General features: G+C 36.6%; 2 protein-coding genes and 1 pseudogene across 2 annotated transcripts; 2 read left to right on the top strand and 1 right to left on the bottom strand.

Moving 5' to 3' along the window:
- Positions 1–4,081: 4,081 nt before the first annotated feature.
- LOC125478117 lies at positions 4,082–5,125 on the bottom strand. The gene is made up of 2 exons (XM_048585904.1): positions 5,110–5,125; positions 4,082–4,620 (listed from the first exon to the last, which is right to left on the bottom strand). The coding sequence occupies exons 1-2, from the start codon at positions 5,123–5,125 to the stop codon at positions 4,082–4,084; spliced, it is 555 nt and encodes a 184-aa protein (XP_048441861.1).
- A 777-nt stretch (positions 5,126–5,902) lies between these two features.
- Positions 5,903–7,674, top strand: LOC103946484 (annotated as a pseudogene).
- Positions 7,675–15,944: 8,270 nt separating this feature from the next.
- Positions 15,945–17,360, top strand: LOC103957274 (protein FANTASTIC FOUR 1-like). The gene has a single exon (XM_009369418.3). It carries the CDS (start codon positions 16,144–16,146, stop codon positions 17,212–17,214), a length of 1,071 nt encoding a protein of 356 aa, XP_009367693.2. The 5' UTR covers positions 15,945–16,143; the 3' UTR covers positions 17,215–17,360.
- The last annotated feature ends 2,801 nt before the right edge of the window (positions 17,361–20,161 follow it).

Here is a 20,161-nt window from a genome sequence, read left to right as displayed (position 1 = left end):
AAAAATGATTTTAACCATCAACTGTCATATCATATGGTCTACAAAAAATGATCTAAAAATTTATCTACCTAACATTTTCAAAAATAAAAAATTTCAAAAAAAAAATTGTGACTGGAAGGAGAATTGGATTAATATAGGTGTGGATCTTGACTAATCCCCAATTGTTAATTAAGTTCAAATGCGTTTAAGATTCATCATCCAAGTGGGGTGACTGGTTTTCCTCCTCCTTTCGTTTTTACTGTTTGATTGGATTTTAAATAACTTATCACTTTTGAAATGTCTAGTCTTGCAATTATACTCAAGAGTTCCTCCTCATTTCAAACGTTTTGAGTGAAACAATTACAAATCGATATATTTTTAATGATATCTAAACTTTCATCATAAGTAGACATCTGACATTCTACCGTTCACGTGATGAATACGACACTCTCGATATTACTCAAATTTTTCTTCCAACAACATAAGACACCTGACATTTTACAAGTCATGTGATGAGTGGAACTAGCTGACATTGACATTCCACATTGGCATAGGGCTGAGGGTACAAGTGAGCGCAAGGTTGAATGAGGCACTTTCGATATTACTCAAATTTTTGTAGTGTATAAATTGAGTACGACAAATGACATGTATACATTGCTTATCACATCATTTTTGAATTGTATTATTAATAATATTATAAGCTTTCAGTATCAGTTGACATTTGACATTTTACCATTCACATGATGAATGAGGCACTCTCGATATTACTCAAATCTTTCTTGCAACAACATATGATATTTGACACTATACAAGTCACGTGACGAGCGAAACTAGCTGGTATTGACATTGGCGTAGGGCTGAGGGGACAAGTGAACGTAAGACTGCATGTTTATTGTAAGTTTTTGTTTTGTTGGCATCCCCTCCTCAGTCCTCATTAATCCTCAATTCCAGGCCGAAATTACAGTCCGGTGGGTACAGCCAGCAGATATCGGATCCGACCGCATTAGAAATTTGGACTGCAAATAATGTCGGTGCAGAAATAAATCGAGAAATTGTCATGTCATGAAAGTTTAGGAAATCGTATTTTTGTATTGTATTATTGGTGAATTATTGAATACAACAATTGACGTGTATACATTACTTACCGTATCATATAAAACAAAAAGATAATCTTCTTAATTATTGACACAAATACACCATTACCTAACCTTTCATGCCAATGAAATAAATGTAATGTATAAATTTTGTTTTTATATCCTTGTTTCATTGATATAAAATACCACGTGCCGTTGTTTATGTGTGTGCATGAAGATGTCATTCAAGTTCAACCGTACATGATAAAATTTAAGGCCCAATCCAAATATCTTCAGAGGCTTAAACCCAATGCCGAATCCCAACTCAACGAATCACTTCCAATGGATATCTCAGCGTGTTTCTGATGAAAGTACTTAGCAGAAGTACTTCGTACAAAAACAATTCCAAACGAATTCTAAGAATAATCCCACACTGAAAATCTAGAAGGATATACAAAATGTGTTATATATATACGTATTGTCTGTGAAAAAAATGTGCACAGATAAGAGAATCTGGTAAATGGGGGCTTCTTCATCTTGTCCGAGCTCTCTTCACCAACTGTCAATACGGTGACATCATCCGGAACCCAGAAGCTCTTTTGCGAAGTAGAATCCGATCACCACGTGTCCGCCGCTGTTGGTGTTTACTATTAGGACCTTTTTCTTCTCCCCTGCATTGGCCCTGATGCTGAAGGAGCAATGATTGAAGCGCCTGGAAGTTGCAGGTTGTGTAAGGAAAGAGTGAGAGGTTGAGGTTGAAAGGGAGGAGGAGAGAGTGCAGAAGTGAGAGGAGGAGGAGAGAGAGAGGCAGGGGAGAGGAGAGAGAGACGGTGGAGAGAGGTTGGAGGGTGCGGAGGAGAAAAGCACTGAGGAGGAGGATGAAGCAAGAGTGCCCATTGATGACTACCAGTCTAGTTGCTGATCAATAATGCTATTTTTACCATGCTTTTCTACCACATTCATATACCATCTGACGTGGATAGCCACATTATTTAAATGAATTTAAATTAAATTAAAAATTATTTAATAAGTCAAGAATTAAAAAAAAATGCTGGAATTAAATGGTGATTGTGACATATGAGGAGTCTTCTCCTTCCTTTTCCATTCAATCTTGCTTTTTATCCCGTTTCTTCTTCCATGCCACTTCTTTCACGCCATTTTTTTTCACCCCAGTTTTTTTTCACGTTAGTGTGAACTACCACAATCTCAACTAATTCTCATATAGTAAAGATTCATCGACGTCGACAATCACAATTAGATGTCAATGGAATTTTCACCAATTCGCTGAAAATTTTCAAGCTTTATAACAGCGGCACAGCTCAGAAAGCTGTGGCCCAAGAAATCAGCGAACCGAAAGGGGCTTTCTACCATTGCAATTACTGCAACAAGGATATTTCTGGGAAAATTTGGATAAAGTGTGTGGTGTGTCCGGGTTTGTTTTATCAGCCTTTGTAGTGCATACACTAGAATTAAGAGACTTGTACATATGGTTAGTGTATTTACATTGATAGTGTGGTGTAATATATAAACTTGTATAATTATGTTTTATGTTTTAGGAACAGGAGTTCTTCTAATGAATTTACTGAAGAAGATTATGTAGTTGAAGTGAGTTCTTGTGGTTCTTATGATATAATGCTCTATTTGTAGTTCTTATGGTTATTGTTTTCTCTTTATTTAGGGTCAACAATATCCATACTGGAATGGAGGTTATAGTACTTGAAGAGGAAACGATGACCAAGAGCTCAACTAAGCAATGGAAGCAAAAATGAAAGCAATTTCTTTATGCAGTTTGAGTTTTTGTGGATTTGGATCCTATTTCTTCTAAACATAGATTTCAATGCATTTCAAATATTTTGTAACAGCAGCCAGTATGCAGACGTGTTAAGGTTCTAATTCTTGTTGTACTGAAAATGGAGTTTAATCAAGTTCTTATCCGCACTCTAGTCACCATCAATGTCATATGTTCCTTGCGCTACATAACTGACAAACTAAATGGTTTTGTTGCTGCCGTTGAGTTCATGTTACTATTTTTATGATATATGATATCATACATATATATATACATATTTTGGTGCTTGGCTGGAGCTTCAGAAGAAGTATGACATTACCAATTTTTGAAGGGCTAAGAACTATATACATGACTCATAACTTCTTGGACAATTTCATTGATTTGTTTTTCATATAGAATCGTATTTCAAAAAAAGGGTCGTGTGTTTGCTCACTGGCACCTATTTTCAACAATGAAAATGATGATGGTGCTGGTATTGGAAAGCCTGACCTAGCTAAGGCTCAAGATATTGAAATTGGCGATTACCAAAGGTAAAATATTATAATCTCCATACCAAAAAACTTAGTTGATCAACTTGATCTTAATATATATTCTGACTTGAACTGTAAGAAATTACCTACCTCGGTGAGAATTTCGATATGATTCGAATCATAAAATCGTTAAGTTCTGGCAGATGAGAAAGTCAAATAGAACTGGCCTGATCCATATCTTCTACACTTTGCAGTGAAGTTGTAGTCTTCAAACAAAAACTCAGCAGGCAACTAGTTAAAAATTTCTTACTAGGTCCTCATCTAAATGTGATGTCTCTCTTTTTATCAGGTGCACAGTCCATATAGTAATGCTGATGGATATGGTGAACTTGACATGGTCTCATAAATTGGCTAGTTGCTGAAAAGCCAACTTGCAACTTACACAGATAGAAGTCAAACTCTCCGTTTTTCCGGTTCCGGAAGGGAACTGTACTTGGGAATGGGAGCGGTTGTCTTCTTATTTTGCAAACAATTTTACAAAGCACAAATACTTCAATTAAAGATCGATCGATCAATCAATACTACATAAATAAACAATGTTACGAAGCACAAATACTTATTCGACAACATTGCAATTGGGAAACAGGACAAAGTTGATTGCATATATGTACTTGAAACTAGTGTACCTAAACGGATGACATATGGTCATTGAAAAGTGACACCAGAAATCAACATATATGCGAAATTCTCCCTCGGTGCTGAACTTGTCATCAATCACCACATTTTGTTTCCACCTCAATGAGAGAAAGCCGAGCAGCTTCCCAATCTCTTTGCCATTGCTTCCTTATGAACTCATTCGCCTTGGCCATCTCATCAGCTCTGAACTTGACAATGATTGAAACCAAGTTTGAATCTTTATCTTCCTCTGAGAAAACAAAACCAAGATCCATAAACCCTTTTAGCTCTTCAAACTGAAGGTCTGTCAAACTCTTGCTCTCACTCTTCTTCTTTCTTTTCCTCCTCCTTTCAACTTTCTTCTGTGGTTCTTCTTTTGAATATATCCATTTCAGGTTTCCGATTTCCTTAGCTTCTTTTCTGGAAAGAATTGTGGAGTGCTTCGGTTTGTGGAGGACAGAGTCTGGCGAGAGAGTGCTCGTATTGGAGCTCAACTCATCGCTGATGGACCTGGTGCAGTAATTGCAATGGTAGAAAAGCCCCTTTCGGTTCGCTGATTTCTTAGGCCACAGCTTTCTGAGTTGTATTCTCTGCCACCTCCGCCCCCAAAGCCGTTCTCTTTCTTTTGCCTCTACTACAGATTATCCAACAAATAAACAACTTTTTGTGAGACATAATTGGGAAATTTGGATTTCCTAATTATTTGATAAAGCTTGAAAATTTGCAGCGAATTGGTGAAAATTGCACTGACATCTGATTGTGATTGTCGACGTTGATGAATCTTTGCTGTATGGGAATTAGTTGAGATTGTGGTAGTTCACACTAACGTGAAAAAAACTGAGGGTGAAAAAAAAAATGGTGTGAAAGAAGTGGTGTGGAAGAAGAAACGGGAGAAGAAGCAAGATTGGATCGGGAATGAAGGAGAAGACTCTTCGTATGCCACACTCACGATTTAATTCCAAAATTTTTTTAATTATTGGTTTATTAAATGGTTTTTAGTTTAATTTAAATTCTGATTAAGTTAAATGATGTGGTTGTCCACATTAGATACCACATAAGGTGGTATATGAATGTGGTATAAAAACATGGTAAAAATAATGTTATTCTTACCATAACTTTATACCACGTTTCTTTACCATCTTAGATGGCACATGAGTTGGACAAGTTACATCATTTAATTTCAATTTTTTATTAATTAAAACACTTAAATAATCTTAGGTGGAAGAAGGAGACTCCTCGTATACCATAATCATTATTTTATTAACAATCTTTTTATTAACATTTTGAAATTAAATGCTAATTAATTTAGATGATGTGATTGTCCACATCAGATGCCACCTAAGGTGATATACAATTGTGGTACAAAAATATGATAAGAATAACATTATTGACCCGAGAAAAATGAAAAAGATAAAAGGAATAAAAGTACAAGAGAATATTCCTAATTCAGAAATTATAAACGTGTTGTCCAATAAATTTAACATATAGTTTATCGAGACAAATATACTTGTATTCTAATACGTGTTTTTTCTTTCTTTAGGGAGGGATATTGTAACGTGTTGAGTTTATAATATTAACATGCAACAAGTAAATGTTAGGGTAAGACGTAATAATTCCTCCCATCCCACCTCAATAAGGAGAGATAATTTAATGTGCTTGGAGCATAGATGGTACGTCATATGTTATTATACAATTAGATGAACGCTTGAAAAAGAAACTTTCCTTAAATTATACAATGACATATGATGTATCGCTTGTGTTCCGAGCAAACTAAAAAGTTTCCCCTAAAAAGCCAACTCCCTTTGTTAGTCAAGAATCTTGAGATCAATAATAAATTGATCGATTTGACTATTTTTGTAACGTTGGCATTCGTCTCCTCTATATACAATATACATCAAACAGTCAAACTAGAATATATGTATGAAATATCCCACATTATCTCAAGCTCCTCCAAACCCCCAAAAACTAGCCGTTACTCTTTTTCCTCTGTTCTCTCTCAAAAATGGCAGCTTCAGTGGACACGCCATCGCCTATCCACCTCAACAAGCAGTCACTCATGGATTCTTCTTCTCCGGTATTCAGCCCCTCCTCCGATAAGCGCTTCTGGAGCTCTCTCCGCAGCCGGATTGACGTTCTTCTAGATGATCGCAGCACCACAATCCCAATTGCTCAGAACCCACCAAATGTTGATCCGTCTCGGCCAATTCAAACGGTGAGTTGTTGGTTTAACTGTAGAATTTTGGTTATTGTTCAACTGGGTTTTCTGCTGTGGTTGTGAATTTGAAAGTTTTTACATTTTTTTTATGGGAAAAGAATGGCGGAGGATCGAAACGAGCAAGAGCGACGATGGAAGACTCATTGCTTTTGATGAGAGGGTTTGATTCCATAGCTCACACTTTGGCTCAGCTCTCGAATACTTTGGATAATGCTCTTCAGGTAAATTTCTACCCTATTTGTAGCTAAGATTTGAACTTTTATGTCAGATTTGAATTGGAAAGAGTTTAAATAGGCGATTTTTCTTGGGTACGAACATGCACTAAATGCGAACACTTACAAATGATCCATGTAGTACACCGTATGAGACCGAGCAGACGGTGTAGTACACCGCTCAATGGGTGACGATGATGGTATTTTTAGGTGTTCGTATTGTAGACGCTATATAGTAATGTTTGAAATTTGTTTTTTGATTGCCTGAACTGTAGAAATTAGTCGAATCCAGGTGGGATTTGAGCTTATGGGACTACTTTGTTTGCTGTGTTTATATAGGGAGCCAACGGTCTAGCTAAGCCACCCACATTGACGGAGATATTACATAACCACCTGAGCAACTCGGAGACGAAGAGTAGAGAGAAGGATTCGGAAGAACAGCAGAATGCAGAAGATTCCAATGTTGGATTGAAGAGGAAATTCGACGACAGCCATTGCTCAAAGGAACAAGGAGATGAATCCCAGAAAGAAAATGAGAAAGAAGGCCCCAGAGACGGGAAGCTGAAGAAAGCAAAAAATGTAGGTTTCTCTCTTTTGTTCAGTGTCAAGGCTTTGATGAGTTTTTATGTTGATTGCTAATTGTGTGCTTATGTGTGTTTTATCTCTCTACAGCTTGCGATTTCTATGGCAACAAAAGCAGCTTCGTTTGCCGGGAACTCAAGTCAATAAGGTTAGATTTATCCTTTATGCAAGAGCGCTGTGTTTTGCTGGAGGAGGAGAATCGGAGGCTCCGAGACGGGCTGGTTAAAGGGTTGAGGCCTGAGGAAGATGATCTGGTGAGGCTTCAGTTGGAGGCACTGCTAGCTGAGAAATCAAGACTAGCAAATGAAAATTCAAACCTAGTTAGGGAAAATCAATGCCTCCACCAGCTTGTGGAGTACCACCAGCTCACCTCCCAAGACCTCTCTGGTTCATATGAACAAGTTGTACAAGGGTTGTGCCCAGACTTCTCGTCTCCTCCACGACCAACAGCAGACGAGGCAAATGGTGATGCTACTGCTGATAATGAAGTTTCTCAGACAACAAGAAGTAATCTTTTAGGGTTCTCTGCTTTGCTTGATGATCAGTAGCCGAATGGTTTTGCAGATTGTTTCTTCGGGGTTCGAAATAAACTGTTGCAGATGTAAATTTTGATGCCATTGACTTCTATTCTGTGATTTCAGAAACATAAGCACATGATCTCAATGAAAATTATATTATCGCTTTACTTTGATTTTCGGAACCTCTTTTCCCTACTCAAATTATATGTTAAGGTGATTTCAATGGAAAATATCTTATAAACGAGTTCCGGATACCAGTTCTCAGCAAGGAAACGTATCAGATCAAAGAATATTACAATTCAACATTCTTCATTAACTACCACGAAAGTTACGATTCATCATTCAAGCAAGGAAACATACATCATACGGGTAACCAAGTACTAAATATTAACAACAACCAAAGTTATGCTTCAATGTCTAAAGCTACTGCCTACTGGTTTCACGTTTTACAAGCTAAGCCAATCCAGCTACTGTTTAAACCACCAGGACAGCTTCTTTCTCTTGTCCTTAGATGCTGACTTGCGATCTTGAGCAGAATCCTGAGGAGAAAGTGCATCACATGCTGCTTGAGATGAGAAATTCATAAATGTTTCAGTAGCCTTCGATAAAGTTGAGACCAAAATCACGTCCTTCATCTTCTCCATCACTTCAGAAAATGCATGAGTCCCTTTCTCAAACTACAACCAAACAAAGTAAACATGGCAACCACTCACCGCTCGACATATGTAACGTTTTTTTTTTTTTATCCTTTTAAACCTATGAATGCTGGTATAAACTATGATTTCAAGTTTGGCATGAGCAACTTCCAACTTTGAAGTACGCTTACGGTTTTCATTTGTCAAGGCTTCAATCTGCACATGTAAAGGAAATGTCATATTTCCTGACTAGAAGATAGATAGTTCATGATGTCATATTTCAACTTCCGTCTCACTATCACTAACGTACACAGGCTCTATGTCCTGGTTTTGAACAGGCGTAATGCTGTTACGAAGGCGCAGAGAACGCCTAACAACAGCATTGTACTTGTTGGGTCTCTTTCTCGAATGAGATGGTTTGGCAGATTTTTCTTGCATCCTAAGGTTTGAGTTAGTTTTCTCCCGTGGAGGAGGGCCAGCGTTTTCGGGGTGCTGTTCCACTCTCTCAGGAGAAGGATTTGGTCCCCCAGGCTGTGGTTCCTTAGTTTCAGATGATGCATTTATAGCCTAAGGCTTTAAATTCAATACCAGAATCATGTATTAGTAAAATAAACCATAATTAAGCAAATAAACTAGTATTTGCAGCCATAATATCAACACGGAGAAACAAATTAAAACAAGATTCCATTAAGAATTCAAAAACATCAACAAAAGTCATAGCCCGAATCACTTTTTACAGTATATTTATAGTTGATAAGAACTGATTCGGGCTCTGACTTTTGTCATGTTGGTGCTAAAGGAGGAGGGTGATCATTTCCTCTTCAATTGGTGGTTAATATTACTCAAATCTTGATTAAAATTCGACGTACCGATCCATGCCATGAAGGAAACTCCGAAGTCCACATAAACGTATTATAAGGGTGCCCTGTTTTTGTGAAAAGTACGATATTCATTGACAATTTTCATTGGAAAAGAGGACAAAGTGCATAGCATAGCCCTCGTTAAAATTTTGTTAAGAGTTTTCAACCCAACCAAAAAAAAGGTGTACGACGAACAACTAAAACAAGATTAATCAGATAATACAACAATTCATACGTACAGAAACTCATTAAGTGCAAGCTACACTTATATGTAAAGCAAATCGAGCAAGACAGTGCGCATCACCATTGGCCCGACCTCAAATAATATGGGTAAACCGTAAAACCATCTCCAATGGCATATACAAGCAACGACTTCACATCCTCAACAACAGGACCAAAAGGGGAAAATGTCCAAAATGGTGTTTTACAACAATCAACAACCAAGCCTTATCCTACTAAAAAGGGTTGGCCGTATGAATTTTAGAATACTACTGTGCTCGATTTTGTGTCATGTCTTTCGTTTCATTAACTCCAAGTACTCTATATTTTTTATCTTAAAATGGTACTTTGCACCCGAATATTATTTTCACTAACATTATCAGTTTCTCTAGCGACTGGACTAATTAACTAATGAAATTCATTATCAATACCAATTAAGATCAAAGGACTGCAATTAAGCATTTGGAAAGTTAATCTTGAAGTCTAATGATGATATGTCCATAAAGTTGTTTCGTTGTGGGATCAAAATGCCTCACTAATATTTATAGCTTATGTCTGCAAATTTAGTACAATAATTAGCATGCCATTTATCTTGAGGACATGTTGCATGATTTAAGGACCCTATATATGTCTATTTTTTTGCCTAGGTGAAACATATGCAGGCATGTTTTAAATTAATGGAGGAAAAAGTTGTCACTAACATGGAGGAAAAAGTTGTCACTAATATGCAGAGAGAAAGTTGCTTTCTGTTGCTCTACAGAGTAAGATAACTACATTTTGGGATTTTGAGTGCACAATAAACTTCATGATTAGTGCTTGAACTCTTGCCTTAGAAGAAAACAAAGTAAAGGTTAAATTTAATTAATATTAATTTATTTAAGTTTCCACCAAGGTTGTTCTCTTAATCTCAATTGGTCGGTCATTTTATATGTTTTATGATAACTGCAAACTTTCTGTATGGAAGTTGAAGCAATTAGTCAACCGAAAATGAGTCTTGCATTTTAGCATGTTTTCACGACTCAAATTCGTAACTTTTACATCATAAATGAACAACTTTTTCGTTGTGATAAGGCTCGTCCTCAGTGAAATACACACTACAAACGTAATTTATGACCCGAACACATGCAAGAGATCGCATGATAAAAATAACAAAGAGAATCCTCCTTCATTTCCGGTCTCTTTGTTTGGTTTTCATTTGGCAGTAAATGCAAATGGCTGAGAAAGCATTATGTTCCCTATCAAATGAGGAAATTACTCGTTTTCATCACAAAAATTGATTCAACCCCACAATAATTTATAGTTAAGCAACAAAGAGAGTTGTCTTAGCGGCCAAGAATGACACCCAAGTCATTCTAAGAATTATTAACTCGGTACAGATGTCTACTTTATTATAATTATCCAAGTTTTCTTTGTCCAAATCATGATCAACAAATTTTTACTGTAAAGATGTTTAGTACAACGATATATTTTAAACTAAGGAAAGGAGGGAGTTCGGTTAAACCACACAATGGAGGCAACCTAATTTGGTATCGAATTCGTCATCAACAAAATTCAAACCTAAGACCTCTCACTTACAAGTGAAGATAAATACCGTACTATAAAGATGTTTAAACATAATTTTTTTTTTTTTTAATAACCATTTGAAAACCATCTCTATAAAAAAAATCTCAACCTAATTTCATATCCAAGCCAACCCTAACCTAATTTCATAAACAATTTTGACCATAACATATGTACGGTGAAAATTTTGTTAATCACGAGAAGGTAAACAAGGAGTTACACCCCGAATGCACCTTAGGCCATCTCTAACCGAAAGAGGGCCATATGGCTCCTTTTAACCCTATAGTCTTCCAAGAAATTAATATTTTAATGAACAGTGTCATGCCATATTTCTTACCATCTTCAACCAAGGGGCCATTAGGCCAAACATAGACATTTGACAAAAAGCCATCTCTAACCGAGATGGCCAAAGGGCCATAGGCCAAACATAATTTATTATTTTAATTGAATTAATATGGTTACTTAAATTAAACAACCTCAATAATTTTCGAGATGGAATGTAAATAATTTTTCGAGATAGAATCTCAATAATTTTACGTCTCGGATTTCGAGTGTCACATGTAAATATGTGAGTAACTTTGCAAATTTCTTGTCGATATGGAATCTCAATAATTTTATGTTTCGGATTTCGAGTGCCACGTGTCGATATATGAGTAACTTTGCAGATTTCTTATCGATATGGAATCTCAATAATTTTACGTCTCGAATTTCGAGTGACACGTGTCGATATGTGAGTAACTCTCCAGATTTCTTATCGATATGTAATCTCAATAATTTTTCGGATAGGATTTTCGAGTTCCACGTGTCGATATGTGAGTAACTCTCCAGATTTCTTGTCGACATGTAATCTCAATAATTTTTCAGATATGATTTCGAGTGCCACGTGTCGAAATGTAATTGGTTGTAGGAATTTTAGATAGGATTTTTATTTGCGTGACATTTCTTATCTTTAACTTCTAATGTCCATAAATAGGGTGGATATTGGGCTATAATTCACACACCTTCAGTTTTGCCCTCTCCAATATCTCTTTCAATTCAAATTTGCAATGAATTCCAACTTTGGATCCTCTTCGGATTCCAACTGGGGGTCCTCATCCAATTCTGAATTGGAAGATAAATGGCCGCAGATGAGACGAGAAGATGAGGAGTCCGATGAAGAAGATGAAGCATGGTGCAACACATCATATATGGCAGATAAATAAACACATTGTCATAACATTTATCATACTTATCATTCACATTATTAAGAAGATAAATAAACATATATATATATATATATCACAATATGACATCCCATACACGTAAACCGATGTATATATCATCTGGGATAACCCACTAACCCATATAGGCCGACTAAGCCCTACATAGTCTTTAGTAATACAAATTTTAATATTTAAGATCATTTCGTAGCCTATTGACCAAAAGTCAAGTCTTTGTCAAAGGTGGGGTCCACAGCCCTATATAAGTCAATTTGGAACATCCGCCCATGAATTTCCGATCCGTAACTTCCCAAGTTTCTCATTTATCTTCTAGAACAATATTCTAAAATTTCGGAAAGATTCAACGATCGGATCTTCGCCAATTGCTAGAATTAGGTTGCTATCAACGTTTGGTTTTACAAACTTCGAAAATCAATTTGGGAAGATCCGTACGTTGGATTCCCAATTCGTCAGCTCTTATGATCCTCAAATATTATGTACTATAATGCATTAGAGTTTGGTCACGATCCAATGGTCGGATCGTCGAATCATAAAAGGAACAAGTGGCGTAATATTCCATACTAGGTTCAAACTATTGAACTATATCAAACAGTTATCAAATTTGAAATTAGAACATCGAATTTAACTTAAAAAGGCAGTGTTAGCCCACTGGCCATGCGCCGCTGTAGATGGCGGTTTCCAACGAATGGAAACCCAATTTTCCAACTAACTCCAAAAATTACCAAAGATCTTTCATACCTAGACCGAAGTCCAATTTGGTCGAAAAATGCCTGAAAACCAACTTGATCCGCTGGAAACCCTTGAAATTGTGTGCTTCGATTCGTCAAATTCTCAACTCCATCGCTCCTATACTTGTTTGGGGTTTGCTCCTGGGTCTAAAGGAAACATTTTGGTGGTGGTAGTCATCGGAATACCTTTTAGAAACGGCGGATCACCACTCTGCACCCCATGAAGCCCTCGGCTTCAATTCTCGCGAAATAGAACCAAATTGGTATTGGATTTTTGATGAAAATGGAAGAGGGAAGGTTGTGGTGTATTTCTCAGGTGTTTAATCAATGTAATTAACCAGAATTTGGCTGGGAAAAGCATTGGAAACCTTTGTTTCCGTAAGGTTTGGTCGGGAAGAAGCAAAACGAGTCAAGGGAATTCCATGCTTCTCCTCTCCCTCCTTTCCCCTCATTCCTTCCCTTTCTGATTAGTCCTTCCCCCTTATTTCTCTCTCGCAACTTTCATTTCCCCCTCTTTTGCTGCCATCTGGCAGCTTCTAATCTTTTTTTTTCTTTCTTTCTTTATTTTCTTTTCTTTTCTAATTGGTCCCTTCCCAAAGTAATGGGAACCCCAAAAATATTAAATTTCTATTTTATTTAAGAAACTTCTAAAGTCCGTAACTTCTCCTTCCTCGTCTCAATTCACAAACGGCCTTCGCCTACATGCTCGTGGTGGTGAGCTTAATTCGAAAACATTAAGAGTGACCCCCGAAGGTCTATGAATTATAAATAATTATTTTTCAAAAATTCAAACTTTGTACTTAAGTAATTAAAATCTAAAATTAATTTTAATTCGTCAAAATACTATAAAATACCGCGAATACGAAATACGTAAATTACAACGGTGAAATCCAAGAACAAGATTTCATAATTGCACTCCGAATGTTGGCCTATGCCTCCCCAGCTGATGCGATGTATGATACATATGGTATGTCTGAGTCTACATGCCTTGATAATCTTGCTGAATTCTGTCACACATTTGTTCAGCTTTACAAAAAAGAGTACCTCCGTGAACCAAATGAAGCAGATCTAGATCGGCTCATTCGCAAAGCTGAAAGAACTCTCCTACCGGATGGCAATGAGGCTTTAGTGGAAGATCAAGAAAGCCAACTATTGTGTTAAAGGCGGTTGCCTCGTTTGACACATGGATTTGGCATGCTTTCTTTGGAGTCCCAGGATCCCAAAATGACATTATAGTTCTTGGGTGTTCACCCATCTTTAATAACCTGACGGAGGGTAAATCACCTCAACTTAACTACTATATCAATGGGCATTAGTACAACATATGGTATTACTTGGCAGATGGCATCCACCCAAAGTGGGCAACACTTGTCCAAGCAATTGCAAACCTTGTGGTTGACGCCCAAATGTACCAAGAGGCATATCGGAAAAATGTTGAGAAAGCTTTTGGTATTCTACAATCACGGTGGAAGATCATTAAAGAAATGGCAAGAGGGTGGAGTAGAGATAAATTGAACTCCATTATGATGTCGTGCATCATATTACACAACATGATTATGGAGGATGAGCGAGATGGCTATATTGATGGAGAGTTTGATGACGACCAAGATGATCCAAAATAGGTTAAGGAGGGCTCGTGCAAAAATATATGATGAGCCTAATTTGCCTTTGGATCCAAGAACTGGTAATATCTTTTTAAATGAGTACATAAGGAGCCATAGGATGATACGTTCGCCTACACAAACAAGTACCTACAACAGGATCTTGTTGCACATCTTTGAGCCAAAAGAAGCATGGAGTAGATGTTTAAGTTTTATGTTGTTAAATGTTTTTTTTTTTTTTTTTTTTAATGTTGTTTAAGTTTGAATAACTTTCCCAAGTAGTACCAAGGTGGAGATTGTGTTCTTTAATGGTGTTTAAGTTTAATGTTAGTTAAGGTTGTTTAATATTGTTTAATGTTGTTTAATGGTTTAGGTAGTTATAGGAAAAAAATTAGAATTTTTTATTTTTAAAATTTTGTCCCAAAAAAATAAAATAAATAAAATTTAAATCCAACGGCTAGCTAATGTCATGATTTGGTATTTTTGGCCTGGTGGGGCCCACGAACCCTTTGGCCTAGTCCTTGGTTGGAGACGGTTTTCGTGTCATTTCAAGTTATTTTTAGCCGTATAACCCTCTGGCCGGATCGGTTGGAGAGAGCCTTAGTATTCTTCTTTTTTATTCATTCAAAAACAACTGGCTCTTATTAAATCATACAAATGAAAGTCAAAACAATTATATTTCTTCTACCTTTTAATTGTAGAAGATCATATTAGATAATAGTTTTTTAGACACTCAACCAAACATGCCCTAAGATTTGGTTTGCCCTACAACCCCTAAATGCCTTTACCACCGTCCAAAATCATTATTTTTTTAATTTTTCCCCCCTTTTTCCAATTCTAGTTATATGAAGTAGACTTGATATGTAAACTACCATGGGACGGTCTAGTGGTTGATGACAAATTTCAGGCTCGTTTTCATACAGCACGTTTAGGGTTCAATTCTTGACGTGAATCACACAATGGTTACCAGAATGAGACTAAAATACCTCTATAAGTCTTTTTGATCCCCCCAAAAAATGATCTGTTGTGGCAAAACCACCAATTGGTCCTTTTTTGTTTTATTTTTTTGGAATAAATGATATTATCTAAACTAAAGGGGAGGGGTGGGTTTAGCCTCACAATTAGCTAGCATAATGTGGTTCAAACTCGCATTTGGCGAGAATTGAATCTAAGATGTCTCACTTATAAGTAAAGAAGAATACCATTAGACCGTAATATTAAGTGGTTGCTGGTCTTCTTTTATTAGAAAAAATAGATCTAACATGTGTGGCAGTGTGGGAGAGGAAATCATAAAGGGGTAGGGTTATCTCTCCTCTTTTTTCCCTTCCCCTTCCCTCCCTTCATATTTGAACGGTCACGTTTAAATCACATCAGCATCTTATATTAATTTTTTATAGAAAGAGAAAGATAAAATAAAGAATGTAAGATAAAGGGATAGAAAGAAACGGAGAGAGGAGATGAGAGAATCTTAGTAGAATCGCAGATGTATAATTCTAGTGGGCACAAAAGTTCAACTTCACTACAGTCCACAATCCACGGTATTGGAAAGTTAATATATTTACCCAAAACCCCACCCTGCCTTTACTATAAATTCAAGCCTTCCCTCTTCCATATTTCTCAAACCATCTGCTATTTCACCCAAACCAAAATTTGGGTTTTTTTTAAATCCAAGTCTTTTGCCGGATTTCCCTACAATTTCTCATACACCTTCAAATTTATCACCTTTTTTCATCCAAATTCAAGCTCTTGCTCCTAAGTTTTTTTCGAACTCCGTTTGTTTTTTCACATTCTTGTTTCGCATACCAACATGTCTTCAACATCAAGCACTGTCTGTCACCCAGGCCTGAAATCATGCCTCGAGCCTCTTGTTCTGCTCAAATTGAATCCACCCGGATTGAATTTCCTCTCCCAATCTCAAGAGAAAGCATCCCAAATCGAGAAAATCGATAACTTGAACTTGAATGACAAGAAGGACAAGAAGGAAGTTGAAGTAGCTGGCTGGAGCTTCCTCCAGTCTCTGGTCAACCCAATTCAACCCTCCAAGAGCGAAAGCGAAGCTGAGAAAGTCTATGTCCATCCGCTCGCTAAGCGCTCTGCTTCAGCGCTCAGTCCAGGAAGCTTGGAAATGTGCACGGAAAGCTTAGGTAACGAGACGGGTAGCGAAAATGGCGGCGAAAAGCTCTCACTTTTGTTACACAAGATTGAAAGTCCTTTACTCTCACTTGGAAGTAGTGGGGAAGTTAACCCTAACCCTAAATGTTCTACTACTACTATTTCCACAAGTGAGAGCTCAAAAATATTGAGCGACACCAATGTTCAAGCTACACCAAAGAGATTGAAACGTAGTAGCATAACTACCACGAATTTCCCTCCTCCTTTGACATCTATCAGTGGCTCGAATGGTGTTCAAGTGACGCCTCACCGGGAAGGCGGCCGGCTGGTTTTGAAAGCCGTCACAGTTGTCTCCCCTCCCACCGCATATTTCCAAGCGGAGCGCGGTGATGGGAGACTCAGGCTTACATTGCTGAAGCCTAACTGTGACATTATTGAAGAAGTTGAAGAAGACGACGAGGTTCAAATCGAGGCGAAAAATGAAGAAATTGGTGGTGAAGTTGAAGAAGATGAACTTGATGGGAAGGTTGAAAATGTTGAAACAGAAGAGATGCAGGGGGATATTGAAAGTGCTGAAACAGAGGAGGTGGAGGGAAAGAATGAACACTGTGTTGAAAACGAGGATATGGAAGGGAAAAATGGAAATGCTGGGGTTGGAAAGGAGAAGAAAAAGAGGCCTCCAAGGCCAAGCAGATGTAAAGAAGGCGGGCGTGGGAACAACAAGATGGTGATCAATTGGCCGGAATCCTTTTGGGTTGCCATTTAAGCCTTCTCCTCTATTTCTGTCCCTGCTTAAAATTCACTATGATTTTTCACTTTTTTTTTCCTTGAAAGTTTAGTCATTTAAATTTGAAGTTTTCGTAGCTTCGAATTTCGAATTATGCTAATGTTAGTTATTATCGTTATTGGACATTTCTACCCTTTGTTTCTTTCTCAGGATATAATTAACCTATTGTTTCCAACATGTATATAACATTCACGTAATACATAAATCGATTATACTATATGTCCAACTAACAATTATATAACACGTTAACTAGTTATAACATGAAAATGTATTTTAGCAATACACAATAATTTTTTATTAATAATGGCCATGAACGTTTATTATAATAACAATACTTTAAGGTAGATTTCGTTTTGAGTAATGTCAGACAGATCAACTTTTTAGACTAAATTTATAAATCATGTGATGTGTCACCAATAGAAAATAAATAAGTTAATAAATAATTAAGTAATAATTAAATCATCAACAATCGTCACATGATTTATAAAATTTAATTGAAAATGTTGGTTTTCGTACTGTTAATTTTTGATACAAGAATTAATTTAAATTTCATGGAAAGTGATTCTCTATTGATCCCTTCTTCCTAATTCACCAAGTTCGAAAATCTAGATCATTGAAATTTGATCTAACAACTAAAGTTATTATAACTTTTCAAATGAATTTCTGTTTATAACCATTTGATTAAATTTTAATGGTTCAGATTTTCAAACTTGATAGATTAAAAGGAAGGGATCGGGAGATGATCCTGCCAAATTCCATAGCCAAACTGACAACCAAACGAGAACAAAGTGACGTAGTTTCACCAACTACCACAATTTTAAAGTATATTGCTGGTCCTGGTCCCAAATATACTGTCATCCAATCGAATGTGTCCAATCACTTTTTACGGCTAGCATTTTGGACCTTTTTGAAAGTTGTAAGTTCAATAATATGTATTTGGAAAATTTCAACTTTCATGTTTCCAATATTCTTCCCAAACTACTTCACAATAATATGCTTCATTGCAAACACAGCTGAGTTCAGTGGTATTATCTTGCAATGAGTGTGAGTTAACTCTAAAAAACAAATAACAATGCTCGTTATTTGAGGCGACTACAAACATTATAAGAAAGAAATTACATAAAACGAGTTTATGCTAATTTTTTTGTATTTATCTCATAATGTAATATGAGTTTCTTTCTTACCATGCATCAACGTGAGAAATAGAGACCAACCCCCAATAACCAAAGGTAAGTGTGTTGCAATTTGTGTACTATGTGTGTCTTGTAAATATAGTGTGTCATGTAATATCTCTCATTACGTGACAATTTCAGAAATAAAAAGAGAAGTCACATAAACCTTATGATTAGCAAGTGTGCTAAAAATTTGTTTCAGGCAAAAGTTGTAAGTACGTTGCAAGTTATGGTACTTGTGCTTGGTAACTATTATAAGGTATATCTCATCACGAGAAATTACTATTGAGAAATAAAGAGAGGATTTACATGACATAACCAAGTGGTCGAAAATTTTGTGTCATGCAAAGGTAACTATGTTGCAAGTTGTGGACCTTGTGGTACTTATGCATGGTAACTATCATAGGGTAGGGCTCACAAGGTAACATGGAGTGACTTCGTCAATCTTCATCATCCATGTGTGATCGCTTTTCCTCTTCTCAATTCATATGATATATTCCATCACGCACAAGAGACTCAAGACTCAAAAGTTGTGCTAGTCAGCTCGATCGATCGTTCATGTAGTACAGCAGGAGGAGGAGGAGGAGGACCACTGTCCTAAAAAAAAGTATTCGATAATAACATGCACTTGTATTGCAGTTTTGGCATACAATTTCCTTTACAAATTTAGTGCGATCGACGGCTATGATGGTTGATATAAACGATATCGACAGGCAATGAAAACAATGATTAACAAGGTTAAGTTAATCTAGATGCATGTTCTTTTCAGAATATTATCTTTGCAAGAAAAGTGGTTTTTAGCTGTCGTACTTCCGTACTTGCGTGCGTGAGCAATTTCTAAGTTTTCATTCATGCACATGGAGTTTAAATATGGATTAGGATTCTCTGCCCTCATTTTTCCATTCTCTTCCATCCCTTCCTTTTACATTCTCTATTTTGTCTTTCTCTTTTTTATAAAAAATTAATATAAGATGTTAATATAGCTTAACCGTGACCGTTAAAATAAGAAGGGAGGGAAGGGGAGGGAAGAGGGGAGAGAATCCTACTCCTTTAAATATATATTTCATCCACGTTAGTGAAACCTTAATGTACTTTTACGAGAGGAGACATTGTCCGTTCATGGAGTTGGGGCATCCCTACGTCATTGTACAACGAGTGTACGATTAGAATGCGAAAGCAAATGAAGTTGTTAACTTAGCCGCATGCAAGAGTGTATCTAATACATCATGTGCTTAATTTAAGAGCTTCATTGATAGATTAGATAGACCCTAAATTATATGGAGTAGGATTCCTTCTTTTTTGAATTCTCTTCTCTTTCAATTTCTTTTTATTTTAACGGTTACTATTAAATCACGTTAACAGTTTTTGCTAACTTCTTTATAGAGAAAGAAAGAAAAAGAGAAAAGTGAGAGAGAAGGAAAATTTAGAGAAGAGAGTATCATACTCCTAATATATGGTACATAAATATATTCTCACAGCATGATTTATGAAAGGTCTTAAAAAAAGCTAGGATAGAAACTCTTGGGGCCAAGCTATCTTGTGATCACTTTCTATTTTTTTGGTGAAGGATCACTTTCATTTTACTGCCAGTTGAAAGTACTATTAATATCCATGAAAGAAACTGGCATATTGGTGCATTATATAACTGCCTGCCCCATTTAGCCATTGGTGGATTCTTATAGATGGCTAACATCACACTCGTAATAATAGTTTCATACGCACCTCTAATATAGTGGAGGTTTTTTCCGTCTTCA

The sequence above is a fragment of a genome, unplaced genomic scaffold (assembly GCF_019419815.1).
Source record: "Pyrus x bretschneideri cultivar Hongxiangsu unplaced genomic scaffold, Pyrus_bretschneideri_v1 Contig23, whole genome shotgun sequence".
NCBI classification, from domain to species: domain Eukaryota; kingdom Viridiplantae; phylum Streptophyta; class Magnoliopsida; order Rosales; family Rosaceae; genus Pyrus; species Pyrus x bretschneideri.
The sequence above is the reverse complement of the archived record's forward strand: the minus strand, read 5'-3'. Positions and strand labels throughout refer to the sequence as shown.

Excerpts from the sequence above, each read along its gene's own strand:
- LOC103957274 (XM_009369418.3), top strand. The coding sequence starts at position 16,144 with ATGTCTTCAACATCAAGCACTGTCTGTCACCCAGGCCTGAAATCATGC.